Here is a 16,704-nt window from a genome sequence, read left to right on the forward strand (position 1 = left end):
TTCTTATATTTGTCTCCATTTGTGCTCACTGGAATTGAAGACAAAATAGAGCGTCACCAAGCTCATGAAAATCAGATCACGGAAAAATACCCTTTTTAAAGTGTTCTCAGCCAGCTTTGCAAACAGAAGTTGTTCAGACAGTTTGGAAACATCTTCATGCTCCACGATGCTTACTTGAAACGAACTGCGCTCCGGTCTTTTGGAGGTCTACCTCTGCTCCTCTCCAAATGAGTGCATCGTATTTCTCTATTTACTTAGAATTTCTCACCAATTAATATTTCCCTATCTTATTTTAATTAAACAAAACAAATAAATAAATCAAGCAAATGCGGAATAACTTAAAGCAATGCTTTTCAAATGTAAAGGGAAATTTTTGATACCCACATACTACTCGTAGTCAGTGGGTCTTGTTTTGGGCATAAAATTTCTTTTTGTGCCTTTGGAAAGTGCATAGAAATTGAATAGAAGATGACAGTAATGGGTCCATTAATTGATATCCTCTGGATTTTCTGTTATTTAATCAATGTCTGAGCTCTGACTGCAAAAGAAGCTTAAATTGACAACCTCATTCCTTTCTCTCAGTGCTCCCTAGCCTGTTTTCTTCGATACACAACTACTGTTTGCGAGCCTGACAGGGGCACAAGTCTCATTACATCGTATCACGGAAATTATAAATGACCCGATAAACAAAGAGGCAAGTTCCCAATCAGCTCGTTCCTACCACACAATGTGGAATTCTTCACATTTTACCCCTAATCCCGCATCTGATCAAACTGCAATGTCTTCAGGGTCAGGAATGCCTCTGCTTCCTTTTGGCATTTCTTTCTCAGCCTAATCAAATCTCAGAAAAGCCGATATTTTCACTCCGTGTGTCTTATCTTTATCCTTACTACAATTTGTGCTGCTCAGTGCTGAAGAAGTAATTCAGCAACATACTTCATGCGATGGAGCAAATCATTAAGGGAGCAGAAATGCTGGCAAGGCCTGAGTAACAGATTAAATCCCCTTCTTGGCATATTCACTTTTACTGTGTCTTTCAGTGTAATTTCGACATGGAATTTTCCTAGCATAAATCACACAGGTTTCCCTCTTCCCCTCCACACCACGCTGCGTAGCTCTGTGTTTTGGTAAATCTCATCTATTAATAGTTGCCCTCTGTGGCTATAAAAAAATACCTCAGTAGTCAAAAGCCAACCCTTGCTAGGGAGCAGCTGTGGATGCCTGAACGCACACAGGACCCAGCATCGCACAGCAAAGCCCTTTCTTGGCTCCATGTCAGAGCAAACTGATTAAATAAGGCCATAGTCAAGCTAACGGAAAAGGAGCCCCTTCCCTGCAAGAGGAGGGAGAGACCGACTCCAGCACCAGGCTGGAGAAACATCAGGGTATTTCCATTTTCTCGCTGACATTTTCTTTTTCTTTTTTTAACTTAGCAAACCCCCCTCGCGTGTCTTCCTCGCTCCACCCTTCTGCCAAGTCCCAGTAAAACTCTCGCACTTAAAGAAGTAGAACAAAGACGTCATCGCAGCTAGCACCAAAGGTCGCGGGGTAAATTTTAAGGTCTAGTCTACTTTTTTTTCTGTTTGATTGATTTAACTGATTAAAGCATTTCTGCTCTTCCTGTGCTTTCAGCAGCATCCTGGGTAACTCTGGGGAAATTCAAACCAACCAGCTGTGATCCATATTACAAAGTCAGGGCTGGAAATGCACACAAGGATGTTGATGGGGCCATGCTGCAAAGCGCGAAAGGAGAGGAATATTGTCTCCTGGTAAAGCGAGAATGGGCTTTTACGTGTTGGATTGAGACGTATTCAGCTCAGCAGAGGATGCAGGGAATTTCCCGTCGTCTCAGCACCATAGGGTATCTGTCCCATCGCAGAGGAGCTGCTGGTGACAAAGCACCTGGTGGCAACAGCTTTGCTCCCCAATTTTCCCTTTGAATTTTAAGTTCTTGCAAATCCCTGGGAACTGCCAATTTCCAAGGACTTCCACACAAAGTCTGCACAATGCCAGAGCCATTGGGCAAGGAGCTGCAGGGAGAACGGGAGCATCAGCTCTTCTGGAAAGCAGGCTCAAGCTCTCAGCACTTACGGCACACCTGGTCTGAGGCTGCAGGCACTTACAAAGCCAATGCCACGTAACTTCAGCGTGTTTTTTCAGATTTCCCAAGGGATGTTTCACTAAGATAAATTGTCCCTGCAAAGCTGATGGGAATGATTTGAAAAATGAAGTCTTGCGCTGGGGAAAACGACTACCACAGCTTCTCATTGAAGTCCTCAATTTATTGACACTACAAGGATGTAGCATGAGAAGCAAATTTATTCCATATTATCTACTGTCAGTACAGCTCAAAAGATGAATTTTGAGGCAGCAGGAAGAATTTTTTTCTCCAAAGCCTCGTAATTCAACTCTGCTGAAGCTGCCCTCACACAAATCAGCGATGACGCATCTTTTCAATGTCTAGGGCCAAAATTATTTTTAAAAGCATTGCAGGTAATTGCCATTGCTGTTATTCCAAACCACTGCTATTTCCACTGTTTTACTATCACTGATGTAACCCAACAAGTGGGTTTATTCTGCAATTATTGAATTAAGGGAAATAATATATCTCGTAACAAACAGCTCAAGCATCAATGGCCATTACCAGATCTCTAGGTAGAATCTTCATGAGATGTCCACCGTTCCCAAGCTCTGTTATACACTACTCAAACATCTGGGTACCTTCCAAAATAATTGGTCTGCAGAGTACAGATTTTATCAGTATTTTTCAATAGGGTGGATTGGCCACAAGAGTCTTTAAAACAATGGTAGAAATAAAAAATACTGAACCTAGTTCTCCTGAAGAATTTCAGAAAGATCAAATTAGGCCAAAATCTCTAATCTTGATTTCAGTGAGGTCCCTTTTTAGCAGAGGTCCCTTTAGCAGGGTCCCTTCTTTAAAAGAAAAAGGAAATTAAAAATGAAAAACAGCACTAGGGAAAAGTTAAGCATGTACTTCAAATTCACACATGCCAGGAAATTTAGAGTTAAAGGTGAAACCCCACCCTAAAGAGCCCCATACTGGAGATATTTTAGCGAACAAACACAACGTGTTCTGAAATACAAAGACCCAGTAGGGTGCACTAGGTATGGAGTTTCAGCCTTCACTCCAAATTTCCTGGCTTTTTGCAGGTTTATTAGACTTTCATACCCCAAACTTTTAAGTACTCCAACAAGTTTCCTCAGCACAGCTCTCCCTGATCCCTTTGGAAACTGGGAACACGTACTCTGATGGTGTAGCCACCCACCCATTATTAATGAACCTGAAAGCCCTTTCTTGCAAATTTATGCTAATTCGGGGTGCTGAAATTGTGTGCTAACTAGGTAGTTTCAGTTGAGTTACTCTGGGAAACTCCAAAACTGAAAATGCGCAAATGTACTCAGAACAGATTTGAAGGACAGGGTGCCACTGACCCCAGCAAAGCAAGTGCTCTGCCGTGTGTGGGTCCCGTAACTCCACTTCAGCCGGCACACACAGAATTGTTTCTGACAGTGGTGTTTTGTGTTCCTGGCCAAAGCACCCTACCAGGCTGTGGGATGGGGACGTTGCCATCCTACTTCTCAGTGATCTCTGCACAAGCATATCTCGGTGGTGGCTAGCAGCAAGGTGACAGAACAGCTCCACAGCGCCCTGGCCCTGGGGTGTCTGAAGGACCATCAGTTCTTCCTGCTGCAGGTACGAGGAGATAAACCACGACATTCCCTTCTTGCCCTGGGTGGGCAGAGGAGAGAGCCCGTACACAAGGACCGAACTGCCTTGGGGAAAGAAGGAAAAGAGAATAGGGAGGAGGCAAACAGGGACTTAAAGCATCAGGAGCCTGTGCCAAAGAAGTTCAAGCAAGGGGCAATAAACACCGACTGTGCCTCGTGCTGTTGCCTACAGATCTGCCTCTGCATCCTTTCTCCTTCAATCTTGTCCAGGACCTTCCTCTTTTACCTCACCTTTCCATTTACTTAATCCCCTCTTTGCTGAGTTCCAGCTATCAAATTTAAACATACACACACACACAAATCCCCTGCCACACACCTTCTCATACCTCTGAAATCCTCCAACAGGCCAACAAACTAAGAGCGGAAAGCCCACAAGAAATCATAAGCAATGATTTATTGAGACAAATGTTTTTTTATAGATTAACTGAATAATTTGGGAAAAAAAGGAAAAGACTTTAAACTCGTAAACCCTTCTTTTTATTCTTATCTTTTGTCCTTACACTATTAATTGGCTTAAAAAAGAGACATCCTGCCTTCCTCCCACAAAACCTGCCTTACTTGCAAGCTTCAGCTCTCCCAGCTATGTCAAGAACATCATCACTCTGCACATCACAGCACAGCTTAATCTGTTCTGCTCGGAACTTGTATCCCTTTTCCCCGTCTTTCCATCATTTTTCCTGAGGCTACAGACAGGTCCACTGTGGCATAAAGGCTATTTTTCTAACCCAAAACATAGACTACTTGTAGGAACTGTTATTTTCTAAGTAATCACACTTTTGGGTTGTCTTTCTCCCCCAGCACTGAGTTCACAGATATTGGGCAAAGGCAGAGCTGCTAGGCCAGTATTAATGCCTGCACTCACATCAACATTTTCAGCTGAGACTATATAAAGAAAAATCGCCTTATTCTTCTCACACCTTCTCCTGAACCCTGCAAACCCCTCACGTGAAGGCAGCAGAGATGCCGAGGGTCTGAAGTGTGGCTGCACTGAGCGATGTCATGGGAGACACAGCACAAGTCAGCATCCTCTCTCCTAAAAGATTTCTGTACATTTCCACTGGCAGCAACAGTGAAGGGATCATTAGGAAAAACAAACAAACAGCTGAAGTACTGCTTGTCCAAATGCAGCAATCCACTTGAGGAGCAAAGTCAAATGCATTGCGCTCCCGGATGGTGTAAACGAGCACGGTGGAGGTGGCTGCTCCGAATTTCCTCAAAGGGCAGCTATGGCTTGCAAGAAATAGATTTAAATTCGTATCAGAGAAGAACTCTGAAAGACAGGATTGGAATTGCAAATGGCAGTATTGCACCTGGTTAAGCTTGGCACAGAAATAGCCTGTACTTTGCATCTTTCTGCGTGAAAGGTGCAACCTCCTGAATTTACAGAAGGCTTCGGTTGCTGCTAATTAAAAAAGCAAGGGGCACCTCACACCTACTGCTGACGAGAGGTTGCACCCAAAGGGATATGGGAGAAAAACGGGGTGATTAAGCACAGCTTCACAGCACTTAAAGAGGCATTTTGGACATGATCAAACTGAGGGGGGGTGTGAGAGACGGTGTAATGTGCATTGATCAGCAAAGAGCATAAAGCAGCCTTATCCAGACTGCTGCTTTTCAGAACACACTATGAGGGGATGAACTCCACCTTGTTTGTTTAAACTGAGGCTGGCGAGGAGTTATGGGGAGCATCGGCGGTGTCTGCCGGGCAGCCAGGTCTGCAAGACGCAGTGCTGCAGAGTCCTTGCTGAATCCGCAGACTCTGTGCTTGCAAATCTTCCAGGTGGGGTTCCAGAGCCAAATGGGTCTGCATTAGCACTGGAGAGTATAATAATACTTTAATCTATTGTCTCCCACAAGGATTCTTAATGATCTCTGATAGTTTACTCCATAGATTTTATAGGCTGTCTCTATTCCAAGCATCCTGCAGTTTGACCAGACAATGATCTTTTTAAATAATGGATAATGTCCATAAAAGAAACCATGAGTCCTATGAGTCTTGGGGAAAAAATGTTTCCTGAAAAATACCGTTGGAAAAGATGACTGTGGGTCAAGCTAAATCAAGAAAACTCCTACTGTTTTCTAGGGTGTGCAATTGTAGATGTAGGAATAGTTTCTTTAGCACTGAAGTCCTGTCTATATCGGAATTCAATACTAGACTTATAAATGTCAGTTCCTAGCATGGGAACAGATGCAACTCCTCCCAGCTGATTAACATCCCTGACATCTGGAATAGAGGACAGAATAAACAGAGAGAACAGAGGATTTCCTGTTGGGACTTGGCTTTTGGGTGCAAACTACCAAGATACAGCAACTCTGTCCTTGAGAGTGTTATCTCTCCACCTTCCAAACAGCCCTGGGGCTGGTAACTAAAGAACTGGACATTTAGCACTGAATCCCTAGACAAAAACTCAGATATTTGCTATATGTCTCTCTGATACCTGTGTGAATGCAAGAATCCTTGATGTCAAGAGCTGCACAATGGCCTCTTTAAGGCAGGGGATTAAGTCCTCAGGCTTCCTGAATTGAACAGCTTTGACGAATTTCTTCTGTTCTTTTTAGTGTTTTGGATTAGGTTGAAATTAATTCTTCCTTGGGAATCAAGAAGTATTTCTTATAACTCTCTCAGCTCCTCGAAAAGGGCATTACATGTGCCTCCCTCCTCCAGAGTAAATTGACCATGTTTTGCAAAGAAGCCTTGTGAAAAGGTTTTCAGTGGAAGAGAAGGAAAAAACAGCAAAGAGGTTGGTCTGATCAGAAGCTCACGGAGAAGCGATCCAGTTAGTTACCTGCCTGAGGCTGCGGCTTAGCCAGACCCCTCCAGCTGTTAACAGTGTGCCCTCCATACAAGGCCCTGCCATAGCCACTGCTGTCCAAAATGACAATGGAAGCTTCTACAGATTGTTCAGATGTCTAGTCAGAGCCTATTTCACGTATGACCGGAATGTGCCACTGTCCTTAATCTGGAGTGAGCCGATGTGACGCAGCGTGGAGCTGTGCCGAGCTGCACGGTACCAGAGCTGGAGGGGCCACAGAGAGGGATGGCAGCAGCACGGCACCAGACCCCAGCTCTCCGGCTCCGTGTCGCTCTGAGCCCGTGGGCAGGTGCTGCAAACAGACTCTGGGCCTGTACAGCTCCTCTCTGCCCCTTGTTAAGGCGAGCAGAAGGGCTGTGTGAGACTCCAGGGCACACGTGGGGACGTTGGGAAAGCTCATCCCCAAGGTCACTTCTTCTGGGAGGGATTTCCAGCAAGCATTCAGTACTTTGTCTGAATCGAGGGAGTTTGAAGACACTCCAGTAGCTTCTACTGTTTCAGGAATTTCATCAGCATTTTCCTAAGAAGTCATCAAGACGAAGGCTTTCTTATCTGGATATGCAATCCTGTGGTGAAGTCTGATGTGCAAACCCAGGATTACATAAAAGGAATGGTTCAGTTAACCATGGTATGGTGCAAGAATTTGCCACATCAAATGGCACTTACAGGGGATGATTTCCTATGATCCCTTGCTGTTTGTTTCAAGTTTTTTTTTTTGAAAAAGAGCCATGGTAGGTGTTATGAGCTAAAATTCTTCCCTATTTTGTAACCAGCAGTATCCCAAACAACAAAAGGAATGTGCCTTTCTGGCAAGTATGTCTATCCTTGCTCCTTCCTTTTGTATTGGGACAGGATGTATGATCTTAGCATGTTCTCATCTTCCCAGAATTGCAGAAACAAAGAAAAGCGGAACAATTTTTGCAAATCTTGTGCTGGGACTAAATACATTCTGTCCCACTCTCATGTAATTAGTAAAAAGAAGTTAAGCAGATGTCTCAGATAAAGCCTGCTGTGTGAATAATGATAACCAGTCTTGTTTTTCTTCCCGTAGGCTATTAAAGAAGACGAGGGATGATCTAGTTGGTACCACAATGCTTACAGCTTTCTGCTCTGCAGCTCCCAGAGCAGAGTCCCCATCCATCAGCACTGTCCCTCTAAACTGTCCCTCCGGCAAACTTTGCAGATGTGTCACAGTACTTACATTTCTATGCACCAACACTCCAGCTACCCGACTGTGGCACAGCATCTCAGCTTTGGAGGTGCCAGAAGGAGAGGTTGGACAGAAAAAATGCCTGAGAGCTGCACCACAACAGTGGCTGAAGGACACCACCAAGGTACCTGAGGAGTTTGTCCAAGGTGCCAAGGGGGGCCACAAGAAACTTCTAATGCAGACTGGAGGTGTCTCAAAACTGTTCCGGTACCATCACGTCTGTGGTTGCAATTAGTCAAGAAGCATGCACAGAGTTTTTTGCACCGAGGTTCATAGCAACTCTAGGAGATCCCAGGACGGAGGCTTGAAGGACTGGGACTGAGGCAGCCACACTGAGACTGACACACGAAGCAAAGCGACAGGAAATGAATCCATCTCCTTTTGGGGATGAAGAGGCACTGAAGAGGGTTCCTGTTTATAACAGCATTAATCAAGCATTAGCACTTTTTGGTTGGTTCCAAAGAACAGAATTACTTCAGGAATAAACTCCACATGGTGAACAGCTGGCCACAACTGCAGACACTAAGAATATAGAAGGAACAAAACCCAGTAGTATCTAAAGATCCCCCGGTACCAGGGAAGACTGAAGAGTCTTCATGGCACAAAGCTCAGGGAACTTTTTCCTGGTACCATTTCATCCATTTCACCCCCCGCTTTATTTGATGCCTCCCCAGACTGAGGGTTTGTTTCCTTTCCTTCTGCTGTTGTTAGACTGAGCTTTGGCAGAGAAAACACCTGGAATTAGATGTGAGCTCTCAGTGGCTGTGGAGATGTCTTCATTGATGTGGTGCAAGGCCTGCACTAGAGGGGACTGAGGCCTCTGCCAATGAAAGTGATGACAAGAGGGGCTGGTGATGCAAAATGGGCCCAGATGGTGCCAACTGAGTCACACATTTTGACTGAGTCAGTAATTGGCACAGAAATCGCTCTCAGGGGATGGTGCTGAGGGCAATGCCAGAGCCAAACACAGGGTTTGAATCTTCCCCCTTTTAGTCAATTAAGGCTTTGCTGACAAAACCACTGCCCTAAACCTGTATTTGTTAGCCCAAATACTCAGAGGTCAGCCTTTCAAACCTCATTGATCAAGTCTACAGCCCCAACTGCTGTATTTTGCCATACTGAATGTGAACACCCATCACAGTGGTAGGTATGAGCTCAGGCTGAGCATGTTGGCCAGCAAGGAAAGGCTCCAGAGTGATGGACTACCTTCTGCTGACCTTGGCTTCACTGCCAATGATCGAAGCTGTGTTACAACTTCTACGCAAAGACAAACAAATGAAATCTAAATGTTGCAAAAAAAAATGCTTTGGAGGAACTAGAGATTTTCTCAGGCTCTACACTGTGCAAAAGGACGTTTAGGCCTCCCTCGCCGACTTAAGCGTGTCACAGAGGAGGTGCTTCTCAAGCCAACGTGAACATACAGAAGATCTGTGAGCTTAACACCATGAATGCGACTTCTCTAGACAAGTTCAGCAAGGTGGCTGCCTCCAAGAAGAACATACAAATGCATATGAAAAGCAGGTATGCTATGTTAAGGTAACTTCAAATTTTTGAATTAAATTCCTTGCCTGGGCTTGTGCAAGTCCAATCTGTCTGTGCAGCAAAGAAACTACATTTGGAATAGAAATATCTCTGTATGTCAGAATAACAATAAGGCACAGTCTTAAATCTGAAAACTAGAATTTAAAAGGCTTTTCTTGTTTCATTTTGTATGGGTATTATGCTGGTCACAGTACAAGTGATAAAAGGGTACTATCAGATTAAAAATAATGTATTTTTCTAAAAATTGTCATAGCTGTTATAACTAACACCTCGAGTTCTCAGAACTACAGTGTTAAAACAATCCAATTTGCATTATGCCTTTGATGATATTTGCTCAGTTGTGTTCCTCTCCAGTTGAACAGTATTAAAAGACTGGTATTTTTCCTTTCAGTATTTTCAATAATTAGTGTTTAAAGTAGCTCCTCATTTGAGCTTTGTTCACTGGTAACTGAAGTCCAGCTGAGCTATAGGGATGTTTTTTTAAAAAAGCTCACTGAAGTTTTTAAAAAAGAAGAATGGAAGGATTTCTTTGCAGCTTAATTATGTGTATTTTAAGCTCCAGTTGAGATGACAATGTTGTTTAAAAACTTCTTTCTACTAAGGAAGTTACAAATGTAGCCTGAATTGATATAATTAAAGTAACTCCAGAACAGCTCATACTTTCCTTCTTAACCTGAATTTCAGTGTTGACAACACAGGGTGTTCTGACTGTCTTATGGTTTTCCACCATGACTCCGAAAATTGCCCCCAAAAGCTTTAACATGGAATAAAGATGACAGAATTTCTGCAGAGTTCTGCAGAATTTCTGAGCGAATCTTGTGTGTGTTTATATCACTAACTCATCCACAGGAAACTTTTTTTTTTTTATTTAAACACACTGATCTTCTCTGAAAATACCCAAAAGCACATTGAAGTAATTGTAGCTATGATCTACTCAACTGATTGAAGTTACTTGGGGATGCCCCTCTTCAGACTACAATATGAAGAAGCCATTAGCTGAGCACCTCATGATTTTATAAACTCACATCCATCCACAGAAAGCTCCTCTCCCACTTGTGATAAAGTGGCATTACATTAAAGGTTGGACTAGATGATCTTAGAGGTCTTTTCCAACCTGAATGATTCTATGATTCTACCCTTGTTTTCATATCTACATAGAGGAACACAGAAGAATTCAGTCACCCACCCAACATGTGCAATAGCACTCCCAAGAATCTGGTTCCCACCTCCCTCCTCATAACCCCTGGACTCAGCAGCCCCTCCACAGCAGTGCTTAAGGAAATCAGCACTCACATAGCATTCAGAATATAGAATAACCTACCTACCTTCAAAGGTACCTACAAAATTAAAGTATACCTAAGAGTATTTATGTTCCGTGCCTGAAGGGCTCTTCACTCTCCAAATACATATGAGCTTCCTATGGCATATAATCCTCATTCCTAAAAGTCTTTGGTTAAAATAATCTGTGCAATACCTCAACATACTGCTCGTAACCAAGAACTGATAGGTCTTCCGACAATGTCTGTTTCAGTCTTTAGCACTACCTTTGTTTAGCCTAGATAGGGAAAACCAATTCAATGGCAAGACGCTGTCAAGACCATTACTGAGATTGCATTCAGGTAATTGCAATGTGAGCCAAATACTATGGAAAAAAACAAATGAAGAAAAAATGCCAAAGCCTGTAACGTCAATAACATGATGGTTCAGCAGCCAGCAGGCTGATCAATACCTAGACAGATATTCATTAATATGAACATAAAAATCTCGTTTAAGAAATTGCCTACCTGTAAGGAGAATATGGGTCAAAGCATGTCTTGGTGACTTCTGTTATCTCTGGGTTACAGCATTCCCCACCATCAAAGTTGTATCTCTCGTAATTACAATCCATGTCACACACACCATTCTGCTTCTTCTTGTTGAAGAGTGTGTGGCGCACATGTCGGCAGTCTCCTCCATCGTAGCCAGTCAAGGTGTGGTTGCACTCGGGATCACAGTTCTCATCCCCGATCTTGCTGATATCGCAGTTGGCCAGGATGAGTCGGTGGCGAAGGGAAGAGTTCTTCACCTCCAGCACCTCCAGCTCCCAGGTGATGTTGTAGCGGCTGAAAGCCTCGTTTAAATGCTGATGCTGGAACTCGATCTGTTGCTGGCTGACAGTGGGGTTCTGATGCTTGTCATCGTAGAGGTTTACCACACGGTAGCGAACTATTTTGTTACGGCGGAAGCTGGGGAGCTTGTTGTAGCTGGCAATGACGTCCGTGTTGTCACAGACTGTCTGTCCGCAGAGAGGAGGCTCTAGGCTGGTATCCAGCAAATAGCCATGATGATAGCTGAACTTGTTCTGAGGACTGCTGCCATCCTTCATGGGAGACCAGGTGTTTTTCACATTCAGTAAACTGTCTTGAAGAACTAGCTGAGGTAGAGGCGTGTCTTGTCTGTGAATTGCCTGGCCCATGTCCAACAAGATCTCCTTCTGAGACCGGGCTGTCCTCCAGAGGCTGAAGTGCTCTACATAGCCCCGATAGTTCTGGTTCAGGGCATTTCCTCCAACCATGAGCACCTTGCACTTCAAGGTCAGAAGACTGAAGATGCTGCCCACTTGCTCTCCACTTGTGGCTACCTGGGCACCATTCACATAGAGTTTCATCAGGTGCCCATCGTACGTGGCAGCCAGATGCACCCACTGGTTGGGGAGGTAGCTGCGATGTGCTGCAATGGTGGTAACTTTGCGAGCACGGTCCGTCTTCAGAGAGAAGAAATAGCGGGGGTCTCTATTCCCCTGGTCACTGACGGTGTTAATCCCCAGGACCCATCCTCGGTCACGGGAGGTGTAAGAACATTTGTCATAAAGTCCTATGTGCCCCCAAAAAAGAAATATGAATAAATAAGGATGACAGAATAAATAAAGAATTTAGTCTTTAAATTGTATAAATCTCTCTCTACGTATAAACACACACTCACCTACGTACATTAGAAAGTCAGCGTACATGAAAGGCATTAAATCATCCAGAACATGACTGTGGGAGGTCATGTTAAGACTTGCTATTAAAAGTGAAGATTTGCCAGTGGCATGTATGAATGGGATTCCCCTCTCCTGACCAAAGACCAAAACCCTTTTGCAAACTTACCGGCACAAAGTTGTACTGTGCATTCAGTCTTATCTTCATTCAAGCCATACTTCACTGGCTGAAAATAACGCTCTCGAGAGGCAGCCCTTGGTAGCCTCACTCACAGCACTGCACTCTCCATCTAGCAAGGCCCACAGGGGCAATAAGCATGACATCTACCCACCGCACAGTTCGAGAGACACCGAATGGCTGGGATAACCTTGGTAGGATCAAGCACCCAAATCTTGCAGAGATCAAACGCATTGTGTTCAGGCTGCCTTCGAATTCATACCCATTAAAAACCAGTAAAGAAATGGCTTGCACTGGTACACACCAATGTACCTAATGGGTTTCTCTTGTACACAAAGCGCAGATTTACACCTAAAGCTCCCTCCATTGGTCCTCAGCTCCAAAAGATGAAAAGAGTCCACTCCTTCCCAGCCTGGGACACAAGGTCTGACAAGTCAAAGACATACATTTCCATCTTTCAGTTCTCAAAGGCCATGGGCCGCAGAGACCCCTTGACTGAAAAAATAATCATTAGAGCCTTCAGCGCCAACGGCCTTCCTACTATCAGCACGTAGAAAGCGCTCCTTCCCCCAAGCCTTCCATTCCAAAAGCCTAACCGAAAATCATAAATCTCTGACAGTTCAGTCCTCATGAAAAGACTAAATATCCCCTTACCTCACCCCTGCACCCTAACCCTCCCAGCACTACAACCAAATAACATCTTCTGCTTCTGACTAAGTTGCTCAACAGCCATCTGTTAACAATCACTCATTAACAGTGCAGTCTTGTCTAGTATCAACAGAGCAAAGGTTACAGGAGCATTCACTGTATTTTTCCTCCCCTCTCCCAGCACCCACCTTCCCCCTCGCTCCTCACACCCTTCCCCTTTCCTCCTCCTCCCCCCGCAAAAAAGTCTTCTGATGGGAAAGTTAAAAAAAATTTAAACAGGGCTTTTTTCTGCACGCTGGTATTTTGCTAGGGACTCTGAGCTCCCCCTTTTCCTGTTGCCTTTGGAAGAGAGATCCCAGGGTTCGGAAGGTAATGTGTTTATTCATCTGTAGGGCGCACTCAGTTCAAAACCTTCTCGAGACCAGCTTCTAGTTTATACTGCTACTTGTGATCACGGGAAAGGAGAGGAGGAGGAACAGGGAAGGAAAAAAACAAAAATGCTAAAAAAAAAAAATGACATTTGCTGGGATGGATGTTTACCTGAGAGATTCATTATATGAAAGCCAAGCTACTAGGGATTTTTCTAGAGTCAGGGATCTCCTGTTTTTTGAGGGTTTTTACATTTTCTTTATGGAATAAATACTTTTAGCAAGCATTCATTTTTGAGATGTATTAGAGCCCATAAATGTCTGCATTTTTATGAATCTCAAATGAAGGTATTTTCCAATGGTAGTTTCCAAAGACAGTTGGCAAATTCCAAATAAGCCATAAACAAAGAAGTTATAAAAATGAGACATAAAAAGTTGCCATCCCAATATAGCAGGCAGGGGTCTCTGGCAACTGGGCGAGGATGGAAACAGTTGTCTCTGGGTGTGAAGAGAGATCGGCGGCATTACAGGAGAGACACAAAGCTTTCCTCCTCTGGGAGACTGCCTTCTATTGATTCTCCCCCCTGCCCCAGAGAAATATTTGGACGTGCCCTATATAGAGGTATGGCACCCATGCAAGCCAGGGCACAAAAGTGAGGACATGGGATGTTCCAAAATATACCCAATTCGGGGAAATTAAAATTCTGTGGGAGTCCATTCTGTTTCAGTAACTTTCTGTTATTGAATATCTTTTGTTTCCAAGGTGGGAAATACTGAAGAAAGGGAGTAAAAGCATATCCTATAAATGGAACCCAGCGTGAAATGAAGCCACCTCTCCTGAAAGGAGACCTTTTTATAGGTACACTATGATCTCATCTTATCATAATAAGACCATCAGAGCTGGTCAGACATTTTTTAACAGAGCTTTCTCCTGCCACCTTTGCAGCCCAGCATCAGAGTTCTCCAAGCCCGCGGGCCCAGGGCAGCTGCACACGCAATAGCTGCTCCACCTGTGTCTTGCGGCGTCCAAGCTCCCTGCTGTCGGACGGAGGGCTGGAAGTCCTGGAACAGGCTTCTGGGGTCTCCAGCTCTGAGGAAGTCCACCATACAGTCTTTAAGGGTCAAGTTTTTTGGCTTTTTGTACTGACCAGGGCTGGAAATATTCCCCTAAAGAACTAATAAATTATTGTGGAATGGAAATTCAGTTTCCTAGCCAGGATTAAAGAACATCTTCCTCTCTCTCTGAAGTGCTGCATGATGCTAGTGATTGACCTCAGCTGAACAGATGGAGCTGCTGGAGGAATACTACAGAATAGTAGCAATCCTCCCTTGCCTTTGAGCATTTAAACCCTGATGTGATGCAACGTGTCTTGAGTTTGGCTCAAACAGCTGCCATCAATTCAAGATTTACAGGGAGCCAAAGGAGGGCAGAAAAAGAAAAAAACAGCGACAATAGGGACACCACTGAACATGCCAGTATGAAAGCTGCTGAACTAAAACAGTCTACTATTCCAGTTCCTTACATTTTCTAGTTTAGGGCGAAGGTCATTACTGAATCCATATGTCGCATACAGTATTCTTTTCTCAAACTTTTACTATTACATACATCCAACTCTTGATGAAAAGATGGATTGATCACAATACCTTCAGCAGCAAGACTTGTTTTATTCTTAAGAGAAAGGAAAAAGAATACGAAAAGGGATGAGAAACCCGCACTCCCTATAACTTGCACAGTCGTGCCATTTCTTAATGACCTTCTTTTGCTTGTATGCTGTACCTACTTTCCCAGTCCTTCGCTTACTTTTGGCTTTAGACTACGAATCCTCCGGCTAAGGGAGTGTCACTTTTCCGTTTTGTCCCCAGCACAATGAAACTAATTTCAGCTGGGACTTTGGATGTCATAATAAAAGAATTTATTACTTCTTCTATGACAACTAATAAGGGCAAAACCATTGGATGAGGGACATGTGAAATAATTGCCAGAACTTCTGAAAACTGAATAATTTGATGTTTTCACAATTTATTTCAATTTAGTAAAAGGTTCCATAGCCATGAGTTATTTCTTAGACATAATTAAGAACATTTCAAACAAGAAGAGGCCTCTTTTACCCCAAACAAGGCTGTTTTTGAGTAAAATCACCCCCTCACAATGGTTGACACTGAATTTCAAAATTCAGCTGTGACCACAACCAACATTTACATGAAAAACATACAGAGTTTAGATGCTCATTTACACGGGGAATTCTTTACAATAATGTGTCAAAGGACATTTTTAGCTACTTGGTGTCCCTTAAGAAACCAAGAGTGGTGTAAAGAGGCCTCATGGTAAATGAGACTCAAGCCAACGACTGCAAAACCACAATTTGGCGAATATGCCTCAAGTTTCCGAGCCAAGAAATGGTGCGAAATAAAACTGATGTTTGTTTTCCCCACAGCAATTAGATTAAAAAAATATGTACAAGTCTCATACAGCAGCAAACAGTTTTCCTCACTTCTGCTTGTCTTGAGTTGCTAGAAAGGGATGGAGCTGCAGCTGAGAAGAATACTGACAGCCCTTCTCACCCCTCAGTCTGAGTGATTTTTTTCCCTGTAAAGTTCCTGTTTCTGAAGCCCGGAGGATTAAAACAGAATTTATCTTTTATTAAAAAAAGAAGAGGCACTAGTTCAGCTTTCCAGTAAGAGTCATCGGTAACCGTCCTTCCGCACAGAAGTGAGTCACTTTTCAGACGGCTCCGGAGGAGCGCGAACACATCGGGATGCCACGTTCCTGTGTGCTGAGCCGGGGGGGGCCTCCGATTGCCCACCGGGCTCCTTCCAGCCCCATCGTGTTTGTGCCATGCAGGAACAGTAAATTCCTAAGCACCAAGATCCTTGGGACTGCTGGAAGATTAAATCCCAAAGGCCCGGTGCCAAAAGGCAAATAGGGAAGACCAGAAGTACAGTCTCTCCTTTTTTTTTTCCTTTTTTTTTTTTTAAGCAAAATATCACTTTTTTGGCTACCAACCCACAACTGCTCCAGAATACTACTGCTCATCACACCTGACCTCCTCCAGGGAGCCCCAGCCATGATTTACACCCCAGTTTGTTCCCAGGCCTTCACCAGGACTCCGAGAGAGGGCCCTCCACGCGCAGGCCCCGCGCTCTGGGCTCATGAACCACTGCTCCGGGAACAATGTCCCGGGTGAGGACACGAGGCTTTGCCGTAACTGAGCTCCGTAGCCAAGCTGACGATGTTG

At 44.0% G+C, this 16,704-nt stretch overlaps 1 protein-coding gene across 3 annotated transcripts in view; it reads right to left on the reverse strand.

The window, feature by feature from the left end:
- PAPPA (pappalysin 1) overlaps nt 1-16,704 on the reverse strand; it is a 362,370-nt gene that overhangs the window by 145,575 nt on the left and 200,091 nt on the right. For all 3 annotated transcript variants that reach the window (XM_013182853.3, XM_013182852.3, XM_066981035.1), the window contains one exon: nt 11,100-12,168. In XM_013182853.3, the coding sequence (XP_013038307.1) occupies nt 11,100-11,962 (863 nt within the window). In that variant the 5' untranslated portion in view covers nt 11,963-12,168. The remainder of the gene's footprint in view (nt 1-11,099; nt 12,169-16,704) is intronic.

This window comes from Anser cygnoides, chromosome 20 (assembly GCF_040182565.1).
Source record: "Anser cygnoides isolate HZ-2024a breed goose chromosome 20, Taihu_goose_T2T_genome, whole genome shotgun sequence".
NCBI classification, from domain to species: domain Eukaryota; kingdom Metazoa; phylum Chordata; class Aves; order Anseriformes; family Anatidae; genus Anser; species Anser cygnoides.